This window comes from Narcine bancroftii, chromosome 2 (genome assembly GCF_036971445.1).
Source record: "Narcine bancroftii isolate sNarBan1 chromosome 2, sNarBan1.hap1, whole genome shotgun sequence".
NCBI classification, from domain to species: domain Eukaryota; kingdom Metazoa; phylum Chordata; class Chondrichthyes; order Torpediniformes; family Narcinidae; genus Narcine; species Narcine bancroftii.
In genome coordinates, this window is record NC_091470.1 from 365,524,877 (window position 1) to 365,548,315 (window position 23,439).

Genomic DNA, 23,439 nt, shown 5'->3' on the forward strand with positions numbered 1-23,439 from the left:
CCCGTCAGCCCGCTAATCGCCCCCACCTCCTCTCTTTACTTTCATTAACATCTGTGACCTGTCGCCGAACTCACGTGTAATAAACCCCTTTTGAAAAATGGCCAAATGAAAGACAGAAAACAGAACCTTTCAAGACAGGTTGGAGGCAAACTCTGACCCCAGAGTTTGATGAACTTGCATCTAAGAAGAGATGCCAAGTATCTGGTTTAGACCCAGGTGCATCAGAGTAAATCACAGTGGAGCAAGCGAAGCTTGGATTAATGTTTTCTTTGGTTAACTTTGGACTGTTCATAGTTGAAAGATTGGATTTTCATTGAAGCAAGTTGTTATTTTTTTGACTTGTTGGCTTGTGAAAAAAAATACATTTAAAAAGAGCTTAAAGGCTATAGAGAAATATTATTTATTGAATTTTTTTATTTCTCATTTGTTAATGCTTCTTCTGGAAAGAGTTTAACCAAAACTATTATTAAACATTTATTTTAATAAGAAAAAAGTTTAACATTACATATGTTGAAAGAAGAGAAAACATGCAGATGTTGTTGAAAATTTTCAATCAATATTTAGTATGGCCCACGACTTAGTCCAAGTTTTTAATTTTGGCCCTCTGTGAATTTGAGTTTGACACCCCTGAGCTAGGGCATCAAAGGTTTAAGGCCAGGGAGTGGGAGAATGAATCAGCTCATGATTAAAAGGCAGGGCAGACTCGATGGGCTCAATAGCCTACTTCTGGTTCTTTGTGTAATGGTCTTATCTCTAATTAATGCCTAGACTTTAAGGTGGAAACTACAATCACTAAATTTGAAGATGATAATTTTCCTTTTTCTCCTTTCTTACCCTTTTTACTCTTTTCTTAGTCTTTCCATCCTCTTCTTTATCATTCTGTTTGAGTTACAGTTGAATTTGTCCAAGTTATTTCATTCTCCACCCTCTATTTGTTTATTACTTAAAATCTCAAAGGTTATGGAAAAATGTTGTTCACCTCTGTCCCAGATGCCCCACTGTTCTTTCATTGCTGTTACCAACTTGTAGCCAAATTAAACAAATCATTAATGCATACAAACTGGTCTGAATTACATCCCATCCTCACAGAAGCAGGCCACTTCTGGTGCAAAGGGTAGCATTTATTGTCAAACCCTGATTACCCCAAAACTATCAGGCCATTTTCAGATGCAAAACATTATGCTCAGTCTGGGGAAGTACAGGAATGTGCTTCAGACATTAGTTGGGATTTTTCAGATAACCTCCAAGTTTTGTAGTTATAATTCATGATAATAATTTTATTCTATATGTTTTAATTAATAGCATCTGAATTTCCCTGATGACATGGTGGGATTGAACTTGTGCTTCTAGATCATCAGTCCAGTCCTTAGATTCCAAAAAGTTGGAATGTAAGGGCAAGCTAATGTTGTTAAGATTGTACAAGACTTTGGAAGACCCCAATCAAAATGTGTATGATGTTTTAACCTCATACACAAGGGTAGATAACTTCCCTTGAGAGACAATGCTGGAATCTGGGCATTTGTTTTAAATAGTTAATTAAATAATTTGTCCTAAACACATTAGAATTTAGAAGAATAAGAGGTGATTCCATTGATATAAACAGAACTTCAAGGTATTGACAAGATATTAAGTACAATTAACTTAGAGCATGGAATTATGATGATGTGACCATGAGAGATTTAGTTTTTTCAAGGGCAGAATTGACTGCCTTGATGTTCCCTTACTTCCTGAATATTGATTGGCACCTCATTGCAAAAGGTTTTGATGGGACAGTTTATTTGGTGACCAGGAAGGATTCCTGACACAATAAAGGGCAAGCATACCAAAGCAGAGGCAATATGGGATCTAGTATTGGGCAATGAAGGTGGTCAGATAACAGACACCTCAGTGGGTGAGAATTTCAGAGATACTTGACTTAGCATGGCCAGGAACAAGAATAGGAGCAGATCAAAGGCTAATTGTGATGGTATTAGGCAACAAATGTAAATCGGGAACAGGTGATCGCAGGAAAGAATGCAGCAAAAATGAGGACATTAAAGAACCACCTTCATGCGGTACTGGACAGGTTTATCCACTGAACCAGGGAAAGAATGATAGGGTAAAGGAACAATGGAAAGACAAGAGGAAGAAAGAAGTATACACAAGAGTTTGGAAGCAAAAATCAGGAAACACTCATGAGAAGTTTGCTAGAAATGAACTTAAGAGACAGAGAACTAGAAGGGCACATGAAAAGGCCATGGCAAGTAGTATTAAGGAAAACCCCAAGGAGTTCTGCATGTTTTTTTTTTGAAATTTATTTATAGTATCTCCATACATTCATTTCAAATTGACTTAGTATAATATTACATAATAGATACTAAATAATTTTCAAATTTTCACCCCCCCCCCCCCCACCTCCCCTAACCCCTTAGGAAACCACCTTGTGGCCGGGAGCAGAAGTACCACTCCCTCCCTCCCCCCCCCCCCACCCCACCAGGCAGACAAAATACACGTATAAACCGAAAAATCATCATTTCTTATATCCATAAAACACCGGTCCATCAATTTAACCAATCTTATTCATAAACTCTTTTTTTTGAAAATCCAAACTTGATATTAAATTTTGCACCCTTTCCACCCTCCCTCTTTCTCTCTTTCTCTTTCTCTTTCTCTTTGGCTTGGCTTCGCGGACGAAGATTTATGGAGGGGGTAAAAAGTCCACGTCAGCTGCAGGCTCGTTTGTGGCTGACCAGTCCGATGCGGGACAGGCAGACACGATTGCAGCGGTTGCAAGGGAAAATTGGTTGGTTGGGGTTGGGTGTTGGGTTTTTCCTCCTTTGCCTTTTGTCAGTGAGGTGGGCTCTGCGGTCTTCTTCAAAGGAGGCTGCTGCCCGCCAAACTGTGAGGCGCCAAGATGCACGGTTTGAGGCGTTATCAGCCCACTGGCGGTGGTCAATGTGGCAGGCACCAAGAGATTTCTTTAGGCAGTCCTTGTACCTTTTCTTTGGTGCACCTCTGTCACGGTGGCCAGTGGAGAGCTCGCCATATAATACGATCTTGGGAAGGCGATGGTCCTCCATTCTGGAGACGTGACCCATCCAGCGCAGCTGGATCTTCAGCAGCGTGGACTCGATGCTGTCGACCTCTGCCATCTCGAGTACCTCGACGTTAGGGGTGTGAGCGCTCCAATGGATGTTGAGGATGGAGCGGAGACAACGCTGGTGGAAGCGTTCTAGGAGCCGTAGGTGGTGCCGGTAGAGGACCCATGATTCGGAGCCGAACAGGAGTGTGGGTATGACAACGGCTCTGTATACGCTTATCTTTGTGAGGTTTTTCAGTTGGTTGTTTTTCCAGACTCTTTTGTGTAGTCTTCCAAAGGCGCTATTTGCCTTGGCGAGTCTGTTGTCTATCTCATTGTCGATCCTTGCATCTGATGAAATGGTGCAGCCGAGATAGGTAAACTGGTTGACCGTTTTGAGTTTTGTGTGCCCGATGGAGATGTGGGGGGGCTGGTAGTCATGGTGGGGAGCTGGCTGATGGAGGACCTCAGTTTTCTTCAGGCTGACTTCCAGGCCAAACATTTTGGCAGTTTCCGCAAAGCAGGACGTCAAGCGCTGAAGAGCTGGCTCTGAATGGGCAACTAAAGCGGCATTTCCACCCTCCCAACACTGAGTTAAACATTGTTTACAATCAATAAAAGCTTTTTTTTAAATTTTTTTTTCAAGTCTTCCTGAATTTCATCCACTGAATTAAAACACCTCTGAATATCCCAGTTCAACACCGAATCTTCCATTCTTCTCAGTCTCAAGTTGAATTTGTAACTTACTTTCAAAAAAAGTTTTTTTCAAATCTTTTAAAATTTTCTTGAACATAATTCCTTCGGTCTTGATCTTCTAAAGCATCAATGTTATTCATAAGTTCTTTCTTCTGTGTTTCCCAATTTAATACCAAATTTTCCACTTTGTCAATCTTCTCAATATTAAGTTGAAATTATTGTTTATTTTCAAGAAAAACTTATTCAAAATTTTTAACTCTTCTTCGACATTGCTCCTTCGACTTTAATTTTATAAATCATCAATCTTGTTCATAGTTTCTTTCTACTGAATTTCCAAATTTAATAATAAAGTTTCCGTTTTTTCCAATTTTCTCAATATTAAACTGATCTTGTTGTTTAGTTTAAAAAAAACTTTTCAAAACTATTAAAATCTGTTTGCAATGTATGCATACTCACAGATAATAAATTCACTCTTCCAATATTCCATCCAAAAAAAAATCACTGATAAACCTTATTGCAGGACAAGGAGTTCCAGAAATACGTTTATCTTCAGAAAATATTTCAAATATTTCAAATCAACATTCGTCGCCATCTTTCAAAAAGGAGTCCGAAATCAACTTTAATAAGTTCTGTTCTTGAGAAAATTCCAGCACCAACTCCGGCTCTGTCTGGGCAAATAGGTCAAATTTCTTCCAAAGTCAAAGAATGTAATTTTGTTCTGTATTTATAGATAATAAATTCATCCTTCCGATATTCCATCCAAAAAAAATCACTAATAAACTTTAATGTTATCTGGATTTTTAAAACTCACGGGCAACCAATGCCAATTACTGCAATTTATCTTCATAAAAAATTTCAAATCAATATTCATCACCATCTTTCAGAGGGGTGTCCAAGGCCAGCTTATCCGACAGTCCAATTAATGAGCTCCGTTCTTAAGAAAATTCCAGCCTTGACTCCGTGGTTCTGTCTGGGCAAATAGGCCGAGTTTCTTCCAAAGTCGGAGAGTGTAGTTTTGTTCTGTATTTGAACTCTATTTTCCTTAATCTTTGTTGCCATTTTAAACATCTTTCAGAGGGGTGTCCAAGGCCAGCTTATCCGACAGTCCAATTAATGAGTTCCGTTCTTAAGAAAATTCCAGCCTTGACTCCGTGGTTCTGTCTGAGCAAGTAGGCCGAGTTTCTTCCAAAGTCGGAGAGTGTAGTTTTGTTCTGTATTTGAACTCTATTTTCCTTAATCTTTGTTGCCATTTTAAACTAAAAACAATTGATAAACAAAACAAAGACTTTTAACAGAAAAGAAATATTCTTAAAACGGGTATTTATATAACTGCCTGGGGGAGACCGGGAATGCACGTCCGCTCCCTACGCCATCCTGCCACGCCCCCAAGGAGTTCTGCATGTAGATGAAAAACAGAATAATGCCTAGAGTATAGATAGTACAGCTCAAGGGTAAAGGGGGGAACATGTGCCTAGAGATGGAAGAGGTGAGGGAGATTCTTAATGAATACTTTGCTTCATTGTTCACCAAGAAGAGGGACATTGGTGAATCTTAAGTCAGAGTAGATCAAGCAAATGTGCTGGAGCAGGAAAAGATTAAGAAAGTAGTCGCGTTGGAGCTTATGAAAATAATTTGGATAAATGTCCCTGGGCCAGTCAAGATATACCCCAGGTTACAACATGAAGTGAGGGAAGTGACTGCCAGGACATTACAATGACCTTAGCATCCTTCCTGGCCACAGAAATGGTACCAGAGGATTGGAGGATTTTTTTTCCTCAAAGCTTTCAAAAAGACAGCACATGAGCCCCTGCCGCCCAAATACACCAATTGATTTTCAAACCACTTTGGAAGGATGGGGGGAAAAAAACCAGAGCACCCAGACGAAACCCACACAGACACAGGAAGGAGGCACAAACTTTTGACAGATGGTGCCGGATACAAACCCAGGTCCCTGGTGCTGTAATACCATTGTGCTCACCCGTGCACTAAAGGAAGACATGGTTCCTTTATTCAAGAGAGTTAATAGGGAAACCCTACTAATTATAAACTGGTGAGTGTCACGTCAGCAGTGAGCAAACTGTTTGAGAGGATTCCTCAGGACAGGATTTACAGACATTTGGAGAAGCACAGTCTTAGTAGGGATATTCAACATTAATTTGTGAGAGGCAGGTCATGCCTCCCAAGGCTAACTGAGTTTTGTTTTTTTTATTTATTTTTTTATTTTTCACACCATAAATCACAATAGCCATGATATACACTTTTTCTTTTCCACACATTTACAGTGACTTTTTCTCCCTTCCCCCTCCCTCCTCCCAAGCCACCCCCCCACCCCCCCCCTCATCCATTTTAGGTATACAATCTAGGTTGCATTAATTCAGTTAGACAATGTTGTCATTCAACAGAAATACACCAGAAATTCTACTGAGTCCATTCTTTTCTTTTCTTCTCCTTCCATCAACTTAGGTAATGTTTGTTCCCGGTAGGTTTTCGCTATTGTATTTAATGTAAGGCTCCCATACTTGTTCGAATATTTCAATATTATTTCTTAAACTATATGTTATTTTTTCTAATGGAATACATTTATTCATTTCTATATACCATTGTTGTATTTTCAAATTATCTTCCAATTTCCAGGTTGACATAATACATTTTTTTGCTACGGCTAGGGCTATCTTGACAAATCTTTTTTGTGCATCTTCCAAGTCAATTCCAAATTCTTTATTTTTTATGTTACTTAGGAGAAAGATCTCTGGATTCTTTGGTATATTGTTTTCTGTTATTTTATTTAATATCTGATTGAGATCATCCCAAAATTTTTCTACTCTCTCACATGTCCAGATTGCATGAATTGTTGTTCCCCTTTCTTTTTTACATCGAAAACATCTATCAGATACTGTTGGGTCCCATTTATTTAACTTTTGCGGTGTAATGTTTAGTCTGTGTAACCAATTATATTGTATCATACGCAGCCTCGTATTTATTGTATTTCTCATCGTTCCAGAGCATAACTTCTCCCATGTTTCCTTTTTTATCTTTATATTTAAATCTTGTTCCCATTTTTGTTTAGTTTTACCATTTGTTTCCTCATTCTCCTTTTCTTGCAGTTTAATATACATATTTTTTATAAATCTTTTGATTAACATTGTATCTGTAATCACATATTCAAGGTTACTTCCCTCTGGTAAACTCAAGTTGTTTCCTAATTTATCTTTCAAGTAGGATCTCAGTTGGTAATATGCCAGCGCTGTATCTCCAGTTATATTGTACTTATCTCTCATTTGTTCAAAGGATAAGAATCTACTTCCTGAAAAACAATTTTCTATTCTTTTAATCCCTTTTTTTTCCCATTTTCTAAAGGCAAGGTTGTCTATTGTAAAAGGGAGTAGCTTATTTTGCGTCAATATTAGTTTTGGTATTTGGTAATTTATTTTATTTCTTTCTACATGAATCTTCTTCCATATATTGAGGAGATGGTGTAATACTGGAGAAGTTCTATGTTGTACCAATTTTTCGTCCCATTTATATAATATGTGTTCAGGTATCTTTTCCCCTATTTTATCTAATTCTAGTCTCGTCCAGTCTGGTTTTTCCCTTGTTTGATAAAAATCTGATAGGTACCTTAATTGTGCGGCTCTATAATAATTTTTGAAGTTTGGCAATTGTAAGCCTCCTTGTTTATACCATTCTGTTAATTTATCTAGTGCTATCCTCGGTTTCCCCCCTCTCCATAAAAATCTCCTTATTATTTTCTTTAACTCTTTGAAGAATTTTTCTGTCAGTTGTATTGGCAATGCCTGAAATAAGTATAGTATCCTTGGAAAAATGTTCATTTTAATACAGTTTATCCTTCCTATCAGTGTTAGTGGTAGCTCTTTCCAATGCTCTAAATCGTCCTGTAATTTTTTCATTAGTGGATTGTAATTGAGTTTATATAATTGGCCTAGATTTTTGTTTATTTGCACACCTAGGTATCTTATTGCCTGCGTTTGCCATCTGAATGGGGATTCCTCCTTAAATTTTGAGAAATCCGCGTTATTCATAGGCATTGCTTCACTTTTATTTACGTTTATCTTGTATCCCGACACTTCTCCATATTCCTTCAATTTCTTATATAGTTCTTTTATTGATAGTTCTGGTTCTGTTAAGTACACTATCACATCATCCGCAAACAGACTGATTTTATATTCCCTGTCTTTTATTTTTATTCCTTTTATATTATTATCTCTTCTTATCGATTCTGCTAGTGGTTCTATAGCTAGCGCAAACAATAATGGTGATAGTGGGCATCCCTGCCGCGTTGACCTGCTTAAGTTAAATTGCTTTGATACATGTCCATTTACTGTCACTTTCGCTAACGGTCCCTTATATAATGCTTTAATCCAATTAATATACTTCTCCGGTAAACTGAATTTTTGCAATACTTTGAACAAGTAATTCCATTCTACTCTGTCGAAGGCCTTCTCTGCGTCTAAAGCAACTGCTACTGCCGGTGCTTTATTTCCTTCTACTGCATGAATTAAGTTAATAAATTTACAAATATTGTCTGTTGTGCGTCTTTTTTTGATAAATCCAGTTTGGTCTAAATTTACCATTTTCGGTACCTGTTCTGCTAATCTGTTCGCTAATAGTTTAGCTATTATCTTATAATCTGTGTTTAGCAGAGATATTGGTCTATATGACGCTGGTGAGAGTGGATCTTTCCCTTGTTTTAGTATCACTGTAATTATTGCTGTTTTACATGAATCTGGTAAGTTTTGTGTCTCATCAATCTGGTTGATTACATCCAGGAGGGGCGGTATTATTAGGTCTTTAAATGTTTTGTAGAATTCTATTGGGAGTCCATCCTCTCCTGGTGTCTTATTATTTGGTAAATTTTTTATTATCTCTTGTATTTCTACTGTTCCAAATGGTTCTGTTAATTTATTTTGTTCCTCTATTTGTAGTTTTGGTAGTTCAATTTTAGTCAAAAATTCATCTATTTTCCCTTCTTTCCCTTCGTTTTCGGTTCGGTATAATTGTTCATAGAATTCTCTGAAGTTTTCCTTAATTTCTTTTGGATTATATGTAATTTGTTTGTCTTTTTTCCTTGTTGCCAATACCATTTTCTTAGTTTGCTCTGTCTTAAGCTGCCATGCTAAGATTTTGTGTGTTTTTTCACCTAGTTCATAATATTTCTGTTTTGTCTTCATTATATTCTTCTCCACCTTATATGTTTGTAATGTTTCATATTTTATTTTTTATCCGCCAATTCTCTTCTTTTGGTTGTATCTTCCTTTATTGCTAATTTTTTTTCTATGTTTATTATTTCCCTTTCCAACTGCTCTGTTTCCTGGTTATAGTCCTTCTTCATCTTGGTTGCATAACTTATTATTTGCCCTCTAATGAATGCTTTCATTGCGTCCCATAGTATAAACTTATCTTCCACTGATTCCGTATTTACTTCAAAGTACATTTTTAATTGTTTTTCAATAAATTCTCTAAAATCCTGTCTTTTAAGTAGCATGGGGTTTAATCTCCATCTATACATTCTTGGAGGGATGTCCTCTAGCTCTATTGCCAATAACAGGGGTGAGTGGTCCGATAATAGTCTAGCTTTATATTCCGTTTTCCTAACTCTCCCTTGAATGTGGGCTGATAACAGGAATAGGTCTATCCTTGAGTATGTTTTATGTCTAGTCGAGTAGTATGAGTATTCCTTTTCTTTTGGGTTTTGTTTCCTCCATATGTCCACAAGTTTCATTTCTTGCATTGATTTAATTATAAATTTGGTTACTTTGTTCTTCCTGTTAATTTTTTTCCCCGTTTTATCCATATTTGGATCCAAATTCAGATTGAAATCCCCTCCTATTAGTATGTTCCCTTGCGTATTAGCTACCTTCAAAAAGATATCTTGCATAAACTTTTGATCTTCTTCGTTAGGTGAATATATATTAAGTAGATTCCAAAGCTCTGAATATATCTGACATTTTATCATAACATATCTCCCTGCTGGATCTATTATTTCCTCTTCTATTTTAAATGGCACATTTTTGCTAATTAATATAGCCACTCCTCTTGCTTTTGAATTATACGATGCTGCTGTTACATGTCCTACCCAATCTCTCTTTAATTTCTTGTGCTCCAATTCAGTTAAGTGTGTTTCTTGGACAAATGCTATATCTATTTTTTCCTTTTTCAGTAAATTTAGTAGTTTCTTCCTTTTAATTTGGTTATGTATTCCATTAATATTTAGAGTCATATAGTTCAGCGTAGCCATTTTATATTTTGTTTATCTTCTCTTTCCGTTTTTCCATCATTACCTTTCCTCCTTTTCCATTTCTGTTTTCTTATTTTCAACTCTTTACCAGACAACATTCCTACAACATCCAACATTTTCCTTATTCTCCTATTTCTATCTTCTTTATCCCCAATCTCCCCTTCCCCTCCTGAGTTGCCCTTTATCCCTTGTCGGACAACCACATCTCCCCTCTCCATTTGGATTTGCGAATCCACTCGCAAGCGTCAACTGATTTTGCAGTGACCGCTCTTTTCCCCCACCCAGCCCCCCCCAGAAAAGATTTCGCTTTTTATATGTCACAAAGGTCACTCTTTTAATTCCCTCCTTATTCTCTCTATTCCATTACCTTCTCTTATTAATTCTTGTCTATACTCTCTATGTTTTCCTCTAATTACAGATACTTTCACATATGCCCATTGTCTCTATTCACTCTTATACCTCTTTACCCGCATACATATCAATCGTGGTCATTTTTACCCTCCTTACCCTTCTTCATCCCTCAGTCTATTTTTGTCTTTACCCACATACATATCAATCGTGATAATTTTTGCTCTCATTACCCGTCTTCATCCCTCAGTCTATTTTTGTAATTGTTCTGCAAATTTTCGTGCTTCTTCTGGATCCGAGAATAGTCTGTTTTGTTGTCCTGGAATAAATATTTTCAATACCGCAGGATGCTTCAGTGTAAATTTATATCCTTTCTTCCATAAAATCGCTTTTGCTGTATTGAACTCTTTTCTCTTCTTTAGGAGTTCAAAGCTTATATCTGGATAAATGAAGATTTTTTGCCCTTTATACTCCAGTGGTTTGTTGCCCTCTCTTACTTTTTCCATTGTCTTCTCCAGTACCTTTTCTCTTGTAGTATATCTTAGGAATTTTACTACAATAGATCTTGGTTTTTGTTGTGGTTGTGGTTTAGGGGCCAATGCTCTATGTGCCCTTTCTATTTCCATTTCTTGCTGTAGTTCTGGACATCCTAGGGCCTTAGGGATCCATTCTTTTATAAACTCCCTCATATTCTTGCCTTCTTCATCTTCCTTAAGGCCCACTATCTTTATGTTATTTCTTCTGTTATAATTTTCCATTATATCTATTTTTTGGGCTAGTAATTCTTGTGTCTCTTTAGTTTTTTTATTAGATTCCTCCAATTTCTTTTTTAAGTCTTCTACCTCCATTTCTGCTGCTATTGCCCATTCTTCCATCTTGTCCATTTTTTTCCCCATTTCTGTTAAGGTCATATCCATTTTATTTATTTTCTCTTCTGTGTTGTTTATTCTTCTTCTTAAATCATTGAATTCCTGTGTTTGCCATTCTTTAAATGACTCCATGTATCCTCTAACAAGAGCAAGTATATCCTTTACCTTGCCTTTCCCTTTATCTATTTCACTGTACTCTTCCTCTTCTTCTTCCTCTGGGTTGACCATCTGTTGTTTCTTTGCTGCCCTTTCCTCCTCTTCTTTCTTGTTTCCATTGTCTTCTGTGGTCTCTTCTTGCTGCAGGTGTTCTGCAGCTGTCGTTGCCGGCTGTGGAGATCGACTCCCCAGCTGGTCCCCCCTCCCGTCGGTGTGTTTTTTTGCATGCGCGGTTGCGCACTTTTACTCGGCTCTGTGAGCCATTGTTGTAGTTCTTTTTCTACCGACCTGAGGTAGTGGGGCCCTCTCTCCACAGCGGGCCTCTTCGGACAGGTAAGGCCTTCACCTTTTTCCTCCGTTGTCTTCTCTTCCTCTCTTCTTTCCGTTGATTTTGATTTTTCTCCTTTTGTCTCCATCTTCTTTCCACCTTTATACTCACTTTTCTTTAACTTGTATTTCTGTGCCTTTGTATTTTCTCTTGTTTTTCCCGACTTTTCTGGAGAGGGCTGGAGTTCACCGTCCGGCCACTACTCCATCACGTGACTCCTCCCTCTAACTGAGTTTCTTGAAGAGATGATAAAAGAAGTTGATGAAGGTTGAGCAGTGGACACAGATTTTAGTAAGGCGAATTACAAGGTTCCAAGTGGTAGGCTTATCCAGAAGGCCACAAGGCTTAGGATCCAGAGAAACCTGGCTGCATGGAATTGACTTGCCCACAGAAGGAAGGTGGTGGTAGTAAATTGAATATATTCTGCCTCTGTTTGGGATCCCTACTGTTTGTAACTCTTATAAACGACTTGGACAAAGAAGTGGAGGGGAGGGGGTGGTTTCAGGACATTTGCAGCTGATACAAAGATTGGAGGTGTTGTGGATGGTGCTGAAGTTTAAAACAGGATATTGGACATAGACAGGATGCAGCTTTTGGTGAAGAAGTGGCAGATAGAGTTGAATCCAGAAAAGTATGAAATGATATACTATGGAAGATTGAACAAATCCAGAGTACATGGTTAATGGTAGGATTCTAAGCAGTGAGAAGGAACAGAGGAATCTTGGGATTCAAACCCATAGATCCCTCAAAGTTGCTGTTCATTGACAAGTTGGCTAAAAAGAGATGGTGCTCTGGCTTCCATTTGTCAGAAGATTGAATTCAAGAGCCATGAGGTAATGTTGTAGCTCTATAAAGCTCTGCTCAAACTTTGCATACAGGTAGACCCCGACCTACCTTTATTCAAAATGGATTCTAACCATCATAACTTTGAAAAATCTTAAATTGGAATATCATAAGTCGAGGTCTTCCTGTATTGTGTTCAGTTCTGATTGCCTCATTATGGGAAGGATTTAAAGTCTCGAGAGAGACTGCAGAGATGATTTACCAGGATGTTACCTGGATTAGAGAACGTCATGAAGAAAGCTTGAGTGAAGTTGGGTTTTTGTCTTTGGAGTGACAGAGGATAAGAGGCAAATTCGTAGTGGTGTCCAGGTAATATCAATGCTGTACCTGCCCTCTAATAAATAATGAAGGTACATTAATCAGAGCTGATTTGTCTGCACAAGTATCCATAGATGAATGAAGACTGTAGAAAGGAAAGAAATAATTCTGGAACTAAGAGATGAAGAGCCCTGGAAATTTGAAGTAAAAGAGACACCTGGAAATGTTAGAATTAGATTGAGCCTGTGGGGAGAGAAAAGTTGAGTTAATGATGGATGATCCTGTAACATAAAATTTAAATTTGATTTGCCTGTTATTTTAATGCTAATATTCAAGACAAATGGAAACATTACCAAGACCAATAAACTTTACCTGTGGATCCAAAATGTCAGTGGAGCATGGCCACTTTTTGTGCGCTGCTATATGGCAAGCAAAACTACAATTTTCACAGTATCAGTTGATGTGACTATAAACAATTCAATTTAAACTCATACCAACTGCCACTGCTCCAATCTGTTTTCGTTCACACTTCAAATATGGCTCAGTTTTGTATTTAGAACCATAGAACACTACAGCACAGAAAACAGGCCATTCAGCCCTTCTAGTCTGTGCAAAAATATTATTCCGCCAGTCCCATTGAACAGCAACCAGTCCATAACCCTCCAGACCTCTCCATGTAGTTATCCAATTTATTCTTAAAACTTTAGAGTGAACCCACATTTACCACGTCAGATGGCAGCTCTTTCCACACTCCTACCATTCTCTAAGTGAAGAAGTCCCCCTAAATCTTTCCCCTTTCACCCGAAAGCCATGTCCTCTCATATTTATTTCTCCTAATCTAAGTGGAAAGAGCCTACTCTCATTTACTGTCTGTACCCCTCATAATCTTGTAAACCTCTATCAAATCTCCCCTCATTCTTCTGCACTCTAAGGAATAAAATCTTAACCTATTTATACAACCTCACCATAACATCCCATCTCCTATATTCAATACTTTGATTTATGAAGGCTAAGATGCCAAAAGCTTTCTTTACAACCCTGTCTACCTATGACCCCACTTTCAGGGAATTATGTACCCAGATTCCTTTGCTCCTTGGCACTCCTCAGTGCCCTACCATTTACTATATATGTCCTACCTTGGTTTGTCCTTCCAAAATGCCACACCTTACACTTGTCTACATTAAATTCCATCTGCCATTTTCTGGCACATCCAGAGAGTCCAGATTCTTCTGCAAGCTTTGTAAACTTTCCTCGCTGTCCACAACGCCTCCAATCTTAGTGTCATCAGCAAACTTGCTGATCCAATTTACCACGTCATCATCATCAAGATCATTGATATAGACAACAAACAACAATCCCTGAGGCCCACCACTAATCACAGGCCTCCAGTCTGAGAAGCAATCATCCACTACCACTCTCTACCTACTCGCCATTCAGCCAAAATTGAATCCAGCTTACAACCTCTCCATGGATACCTTGTGTTTGAACATTCTGAACTCACTTCCCGTGTGGGACCTTGTCAAAGGCCTTACTCAAGTCCATCCATGTTGACAACATCCACTGCCTCTCCTTCATCTACCTTTTTGGTAACTTCCTCGAAAAACTCTATAAAGATTCATTAAACATAACCTACCATGCACAAAGCCATCCTTAATCAGCTCTTGGCCATCCAAATACTTGCATATCCAATCTCTCAGAATACCCTCCAATAATTTACCTACAACTGCATCAGGCTCACTGACCTGTTATTTCCTGGTTTACTTTTAGAGCCTTTTTTAAACAACAGAACAACATGAGCTACCCTCCAATCCTCCAGCACCTCACCTGTGACTGAGGACATTTTAAATATTTCTGCGGTTTCTACACTAGTCTCCTTCAAGGTCTGAGGGAATATCATGTTAGGCACGGGGGGATTTATCTACCTTTATTCGCTGTAAGCCAGCAAGCACCTCCTCCACTTCAATCTCGATACGTTTCATGACATTACTACTTGTTTCCCTTCCGTCCTTATACACTGTGCCAGTTTCCTGAGTAAATACTGATACAAAAAAAAACTACTCAAGATCTCCCCCGTCTCATGAGGCTCCACACATTGACGACCATTCTGATTTTCTACTCTGCTTTGTCCCTTACTATCATTTTACTCTTAACATACTTGTAGAGACCCTTCAGGTTTACCTTGACATAATCGCCAAAGCAACCTCAAGTCTTCTTTTTGCCTTCCTGATTTCCTTCTTAAGTATTTTCATACATTTCCTATACCCTGCAAGTAGCTCATTTGCTCCTTGTTGCCTATACCTGCTACGCACCTCTCTCTTCATCTTAACCAGATCATCAGTAACCTTTGACAACCAAAGTTTCCTCTGCTTGTTAACTTTGCCTTTAATTCTGATGGGAACATGCAAATTCTGCACCGTTAAAATTTTGCCTTTAAAAGCTTTCCACTTTCTGAACACATCCTTGCCAGAAAACAGCTTATCCCAATCCTCTCTTCCTAGATCCTTTCTCATTTCCATAAAATGGGCCTTTCTCCAATTTAGAATCTCAATTTGAGGACCATTCCTATTGTTCTCCATAATTAACTTGAAACTAATGACATTATGGTCACTGGACCCAAAATGTCCACCTACACATACTTTTGTCATATTTTCACTATAAATGAAAGGCCAGAAGACTAGCGAAATGTTAAATTCCAAAGACATGATTGAGAAGACATGGCACAACTGGCCAAGTATGAGAACAGTTCACTTCACCCGCAGTTCCCAAAAAGAGGGATGGGATCATCTTCAAATCTCTCCATTTTCTTGACCCTCCTTTAAATACAAAATTCTCCTGAATTTTATTGCTCCTTTCATTCTGGTATTTTGTACACCCAAATTAATTGCTTGACCAAAGCCTGCCTTAACTTTATCCAATTTTTGAGTCTGTCCCTAAACTCTCCACCATATGTACAAGTTATTCACTGCTATAATGACAATTATGAATTAAATGCAAAAGAACAAGCTTCATCTGTATTCATCTTGCTTCATGTAAAAATGTACTTTGAATGCTCACGGTTAAAATTGTAAGGAAATAATCTATTTCTCTCACCTAAGATGTCCATGAAGGCTCGATCCCAAAACTCGTCCACTGTGTAACATTCTGCTGATGTAATGTTGACTGACAGAACGATGTCATCCTCCACATACTTCAAGATGAGGTTGTTTACCACAATGTTTACATTGTTAACAACACGCCTAATCAGACTCTTCACATAACCTGGACCAGGGTGAAAAAGGAAAGTGCAATTAACGTCACTCAACTCTCCACTGAGAAAATCTATTGTGGATGGTTTCTATTGAACCCATACTGTAACAGAGAGCTACCAGTTGTAAACTAAAGACTTTCAACCCTGCTGTGTGTTCCAACCTTTTTTAAAAAAATCATTCATGATGATCAATTGGAGAAAGGAATTTTTAAAAAACCATAATATTCCAGAAAAACGTAGTAATTCTTCTCCTGGTTTCCAATCACCAATGGATTTGGAAAGGTTTGGATTTCAAACATACCAATTCCTTTTTTGCTACCTGATAAATTAATTGCCTTTACAAACAAGAAAGGCCAAAGGGCCTGTTTCTGTGCTGTAATGTTCTAGAGTTCTATGAATTTGGAAAAAGAAGTAATTTATAAAAATAGAGTTAAAAGTTAAAGACAAAGTATTTAATTTGTAAACCGGCACTTTTCCACTGACATTGATAATTAATTAGCATGTTCTCACAGGGTGCAATTAAATGTGTTTCCAGCTATTCCAGCATTGAATATGATTAAATTTACTTGAGTATAAAAATGAGCTACTTTCACAAACTGCTGAAAAGTCTACTCAAGAACAGATTGAACTATTTAATTAAATTTGTAAATAAATGGTATAAATGGTTAAACTATTCAATACTCCAAGCATCTCCTCATCAGGTTTTGAAATGAATTTTGCTCCCATTAGTTCTCCCAATCCACACCCACCCACTGCAAAAAAAAAAAACAGTAAGCTAACATTTAACCTGCTGTATTTTTATTTCTGGATCTAATTTGTAAAGGCCAGAATACTGGTGATCTACAGTGCACTCTCTATTAAGCAGAAAGACATGAGTTATGTCAACAGTTGATACAGTCAGCACCTGCATAACAGCCGACTGGGAAGAAACCTATTTAAAATTGTTCAACCATATCTTCACTGGAAAAATGAACTCCATTTGCATTCCCAGTGCATATTAAACAACATCGCCTACAAAATGCAAGGGTGAAATATCATAACCTCCAAGAGCTTTTTTTTTTAAATCCTTTCAGCAACAAAGAATACAGTCCCAAAGTGTTCTGTTGAACAGAATTATTTTTATATCCATGGCAAGGATAGTTTCTTCCTTTTCCACTAACAAGGAAATCAGAAATTCCCCATGGAACTGAACTTATGGTAACTTTGTCATTGAATGCCTTCCGCAAGAAAAATTTGTAACCAAGAGTTAACAGTTGACTGATTCCCTTGCAGAGGTAATAAAGATGAGACGGGCCATCCTGCAAGAGAACTGCAGCGCACATGTAGCTATACGCTTTAATGACCAACATATGAGTTTATAAAGCATCAGGATTGAGTGATTGGTTTAATTTGGAACCACAAAGAGGAATGTCTTTAATTGGATCTCTGGCTGGTAAATGAGAACATGCCAGAATGTGTTCTGCAAGGGACAGAAAGCAAATTTTTACACTTAATGAGTGCTTAAGTGAACAATAGTGCAGAAACTGTAAAGGAATGTGTACCAACTTTATTTCCCATAATGTCACCAAAAAATGCACATTCAACCTTCCATTGTTATAGCTCCACTGGTGGAAATCTTATTGGAAAGATGTTGGCTCTTTTGGTAGAGTTATTAAGACATATTACCTGGCAAGTATTTGATTATTTTAAATGTCAACATTTTGCATTAATAATCTATGGAAAGGCCATTTGATGGGACACAATGACTTAATAATGCAGAAAGATGAGACTGTACTTTTATTATTTCTCCTGCCACATACAAAATTATATAATCTGTATACACGCAAGATGATTTGGTAGATCTGTAATATGTTGGTGATTTCTATAACATCATAATCCTTCTGAATTTCTGTTCTCCATCAACCTCATGGAAATGAGAACTCTAGCTTCTCATCCCAGTGGGTTAGCCTTTTATAACAATCTTGCACAAATAAACTCTTTTTCTTTCACTTTCACCTGTTGGTAAACAATGTCTAATTAACAAATCACTTGCATTGCAAAATATTCCTGTCCAGAAAAAGAATGTAAATATTTCTAAGAAGACAAAACTGTGAACGAGCAAATGGGAAGGCAGATTTAGAAATATTTTTTTAAAACTGGAATCTTGGTCTTTTCAAGAGCGACAAAATACAAGACCAAAGAGTCTCTATGAATCTTTATAAAGCAGTTGTTTTATTACAATTCATGTGGTCTGTCCAGATACATTTTCAAAAAGATGTAACAGCTTGAGAGAGAGCGCTAAAGCGATTAATGAAATTATTCCAAGGATGAGAGACTTAACTGGACAGATGAGAACTGGGGCTGTTCTCATTAGAACACAAGTGGTTGTTATGGGATAGAAAATAGATTATAAAATTATACATCAAAAACAAAGTCCTTTCAGCCCATAATGTCCTCGCCAACCATGATAACAATTTAAACTGCACATCTGCGTGCACATGGCCTATATCCTTCCATTCCCCTGCCTGTTTATGTGTCTCCCTAAATACCTTAAATATTGCCATAATACATGCTTCCAGCACTGCCCCAGCATCTACCACTCTCTGTGTAAAAGAACACTGACTTGTAAATCTCCTTCAAGCTTCCCTCCTCTCATCTTAAAGTTATGTAATTGACAATTCCACCCTAGCAAAATGACTATCCACACTATGTTTTCCTCTCAATTTTATTTACTTCAATCAGGTCACCCTTTGGCCTCTGACACCTCAAAGATAGCAATCCAAGATTATCCAAACTCTTCTTACAGCTGATACTCTACAATCCAAACAATCTCCTGGTGAGCCTCAGTTATGCCCTTCTCCAAAGTTCCAAGTTCTTCCTCTATTGCAATGAACAAAACTACACAGATTATTGCATGCCCTCTTTTGCAACAGATCTTCTTGTGTGGCCACTTTTAAGGAGCTAAAAACTTGCACCCCAAGATGCCTCTAGAGATAAATGCTCTTCAGGTTCTGCCATATACTTCACATTTTTCTCTTAGGTTTGACCTCCAAGGGTTCAACATCTCACATTTAGACCATAAGAACAGAAGTTGGCCATTTGGCCCATCTGCCTTTCCATCATGAGCTTATCCATTCCCCCACCCAGACCCACTCCCCTGACTTCTCCCATAACCTTTGATACCCTGACTATTCAGATCCTTTCCTAATCTCTGCCTTAAATAGACCCAGCAGCCCATGGTAGCAAATTCCAGAGGTTAACCATTCTCTGGTTAAATAAATTTTAAATGGGTACCCTTCTATCCTGAAGTTGTGTCCTCTTGTCCTAGATTCCCCTTCCATGGGAAACAACTTTGCCACACCTTGTCTGAATTAAACTCCATCTGTTGTTTCTCTGTCCATATTTGCAATTGGTTTCTATCTATATCCTTTCACAATCATTTTTTCACTATTCACAAGTCTACCTATTTTTATGTCATCTGCAAATTTACTGATTTATAATTCAGGTGTTTCAAATCATGAAGGATCGAGACAAAGTAGCAAAAATAAATTGTGGCAACAGCAGAAAACCAATCATTAAGGGATTAAAAAATGAAGGGCCTTGAGGAAATCACAGCAAGCATTTTCTGCCTCCCATATTGTAATGATTCCATGATGGAAAACAACTGAAAATGCAGATACTAGAATCTGAAACACTAATCTAGGAAGAATTTAGGCAGTAAAGCAGCATCTGTGGAAAGAAATCCCAGTTAATATTTCAGATCCATGGACCTTCTTTGAGTAGACCAAGTCTCTGCTACCCTTTCAAAGACATTCCATTATCCCTCTGCTGGCATTAAATGTATTTTCTTTGACAACTCTCAAATTTGAATTTAGTCAATCTTAACAGACACCAAACTACTCCAGCTTCATTACTGTTAAGACCAAAGTCATTGGTGCAGTTCAGAGCTCCACAATATAGAGTGACAGATACTACCTGAGAGAAATTGTTATTTAAATATATTTTGGTACCCATATTGTCTTATCACCAATCAGTGTCAAAGCATTGACACCACCAGGGATATAAAACACAACAGAAGCAGCAAGGAGTTAGATGGCCTCCCTTTACTCCTTTTCCATCCAATCAAGTCCAGCCATTCTTTTTTTTTGCCTGTAGGTCCGCTTCCCTGTCTCAAATTTAGTTGGTTGCTTCTGTTCTTCTCTCCTACCAACCACATAAAAGACAAAAATATATTTTACGATTTCAGTCCATGGCTCCCCCTTCGATGTGCTCCGACTCCACTGAGAATGGCCAGTCAAGGTCAATCTTCCTTTATACTCTTTAACCCCATATCCCTTGATTTTCTTAATATCCATCTTTTTAGGTCTCGGGCTTTAACGTTCCCAGCGCTTGAGCCTCTACAGCTCCCTCAAATTCATTACTCTTCAATGAGGAAATTTCTTCCCACCTCTGCCTTGAATGAGTGCCCTTTATTTTGGGATTTTGAACCCTGGTTCCAGGGTAAACATTAACTCTACCCTATCAAGCTCACAAAGAATTTTGAATATTTCAATGAGATCTCAATTATCTAAATACAATAGAATACACTCCGAGTTTACTGAATTGCACATCATACAACCAAGCCACCATCTCAGGACAAGGTCAAGTCAAACCTCACTGCATTCCTTCTGTGAATGTCTATCTATCCTAATGTAGATTCACCGGTTAAGAGATCATGCACCACTAGATTCAATGGCAGGAAATAAACTGTCCTTATCAGACCTCTGAGTGAATCCCAAAATAATAAAATTATATTGCTTTTGCAACATACCAATTAATATCGCTAACTGTCCTGTTGTACCACGTCTGACTTTTAAATTTAACCCTCTCGGCCCACAGGCCCGTGCCGCCCAATTAAACCCCACCCCCAGCACATTTTGATCGGTGGCAGGAAATTGGAGCACCTGAAGGAAACCCATGCAGACATAGAGAAAAAGTACACATTCCTTACAGAAAGTGGCAGATTCGAACCCGTTGCTGGCACCGCTGTAGAATGTATCCACTGATCTGTCTGCAAAACATCCTTGAGACTGCATCTTGGTACATTTGACAATAAACTTGAACTTTATTTTTAGAATTTAAAACTGCTTTTGTCTCTATATCAATTACGTAAGGCAAGTCCATAAATTAAACTTTCTTGATACCGTATCGTCAACAATAATAAATCCAAATGGACGACTAAATTCTTCAATGCTGTTGATATTTATTGGGAGAGGTTTGAAAACTCATCCAGTGAACTTGTCTTTTTTAAATGTGGCCCTGTACCAGGTCACATGACGGACCAGCACAGCCCGACCATTCCATATGGCATTAATTAAAACAGAATGCACAGGATGCAATGTATCATAATTTAAAATTGGCTTTAAAAATCTACCGAGTTACTGGTTACAGCTGTGAAGTTATGAAGACAGGACGGAGATGCATTTTAGAAAGTTCATGGAATTGAAGGCTAAATGCAACTGGCCCCGATGATGATTGAATTCTGGGCAAATGAGCTAGGTTATCTAGAAGATCTGGGTTGAGGAGTCAAATGGCCTACATCTAATCCTATTTTCTTGCATTCTTATGTTTTTGTCCATGACTATCTCACAGAAATCATTTGTGAATTAAAGAATAAATAATCATGATTAATATAATGCCTTTCTTAACATCAAGCCATCAATGAATATTAAATATTTTTGAGATAACATTGAAGTCAGAATGGACAACCCTATAACCCTCACGCAACATATTTTCCCACAATAGCCTCTTGAAATTCAAAAAAATGACCATGTGCATTGTTTTAATGTCATCAGATCCAGCCAGAAGAATTCACCAGTTCTTCTCTACATGGTTTTATTTCCATTAAAGGCAGACAGGATCTTGTCTAACATTTTAACCAAAAACTGGTACCTGGAACACTACATTAGACGACTAACCAAGGTTAAGACTTCAGGTCCTTAAGTGGGGCCTTAACTCATGACCTGTTGATAGAGTTGAGAATACACACTGAATAAGCGCTGACACTACAAATCTACAAGAGATTTTCAAGGAGATGATAAAAACAGATTGATAAAGGTAGCGTGGTGGATGTGCTGCATATAGATTTTAGTAAGACATTTGACAATGTTTCTCTTGGTAGGATTATCCAGAAATTCATGAGGCATGAGATCCATAGAAATTTGGCTGCATGGATTCAGAATTGCCTGACCCACAGAAGGCAGAGGGTGGTAGTGGATGGAGTGTATTCTGACTAGAGGTCAGTGACGAGCAGTGTCCTCAGGGATGATGTCTGGGACACCTTTTTGTGATCTTGATAAACGACTCAGACAAATATTTTTTATCTATTTTTCTTAATTTTTGTCCTTCAGCCCATGAGCGCATGTCGACCAATTACACTCAATTGACACACAACCCCTGGTACATTTTTGAAAAGTGGGAAGAAACCAGAGCAGCCAAAGAAAACCCATGCAGACACAGGGAAAATATACAAACTCCTTAAAGACAGTGGTGGTTTCGAACCCTGGTCCCTATCACTGGCACTGTAATAGCATTGCACCAACCCTTAGGCTAACCGTGCTACCCTAAAGACGTGAAGAGGTGGACTGGTAAGTTTGCAGATGAGAACAAGTTCAAAGTGTTGTGGATAGTGTGGATAGGGTTGTCATGGGCTACAACAGGGTATAGTCATGAAGTGACAGATGAAGCTCAATCCAGAAGGTGATACATTTTGGAAGATTGAACACGAAGACGCTGTAAATGATTAGTGGTCCAAGTCCATAGATCCCTCAAAGTTTCCACACAAGTTGATAGGGTGGTTAAAAATGGACATGATGCGTTGGCCTTCTTGAAACAGGGGATCAAGTTCAAGCCATGAGAGAATGTTGCAGCTGTATAAAATGTTAATTAGACCATACTTAGAGTATGTGCTCAGTTCTAATGACCTCATTATAGGAAGGATGTGAAAGCTTTAGAAAGAGCACAGAGGGATTTAGAGTGCTGCCTGGATGAGAGAGCATATCAAACAAGGAAAGGTTCAGCGAGCCAAGTTCTTCTCCTTGGAGAATGAGAGGTGATTTAATAGGTGCAAAAGATTATGAGGGACATAGATAAAGGTGAACAGTATTTTTTCCCCAGGGCAGCATTGGTCAATATCTGAGCTGATCTGTTTCAGGTGACTGGATGAAGATAGTTTTATACATGCACACATATACATAAACACACACACACAGAGTTGTGAGTACTTTGAATGCATTGCTGAGGGTAGTGATTGAGGCTGATGCCATAGAGATTTAAAGTACTCAGATAAGCACATGGAGGGGCTATGATGGAGGGAAGAGTTAGCTTGGCCGTGGAGTACATTTATATGGGTTGGCACAGCAA

The 23,439-nt window shown here is 38.1% G+C and overlaps 1 protein-coding gene across 17 annotated transcripts in view; it reads right to left on the bottom strand.

The window, feature by feature from the left end:
- LOC138755825 (intermembrane lipid transfer protein VPS13B-like) overlaps positions 1–23,439 on the bottom strand; it is a 1,263,706-nt gene that overhangs the window by 1,099,421 nt on the left and 140,846 nt on the right. For all 17 annotated transcript variants that reach the window (XR_011352575.1, XM_069922506.1, XM_069922508.1 and 14 more), the window contains one exon: positions 15,903–16,070. Coding sequence is in view for 16 of the 17 variants with exons in the window: in XM_069922506.1 (XP_069778607.1) it covers positions 15,903–16,070 (168 nt within the window). In the remaining variant the exon portion in view is untranslated. The remainder of the gene's footprint in view (positions 1–15,902; positions 16,071–23,439) is intronic.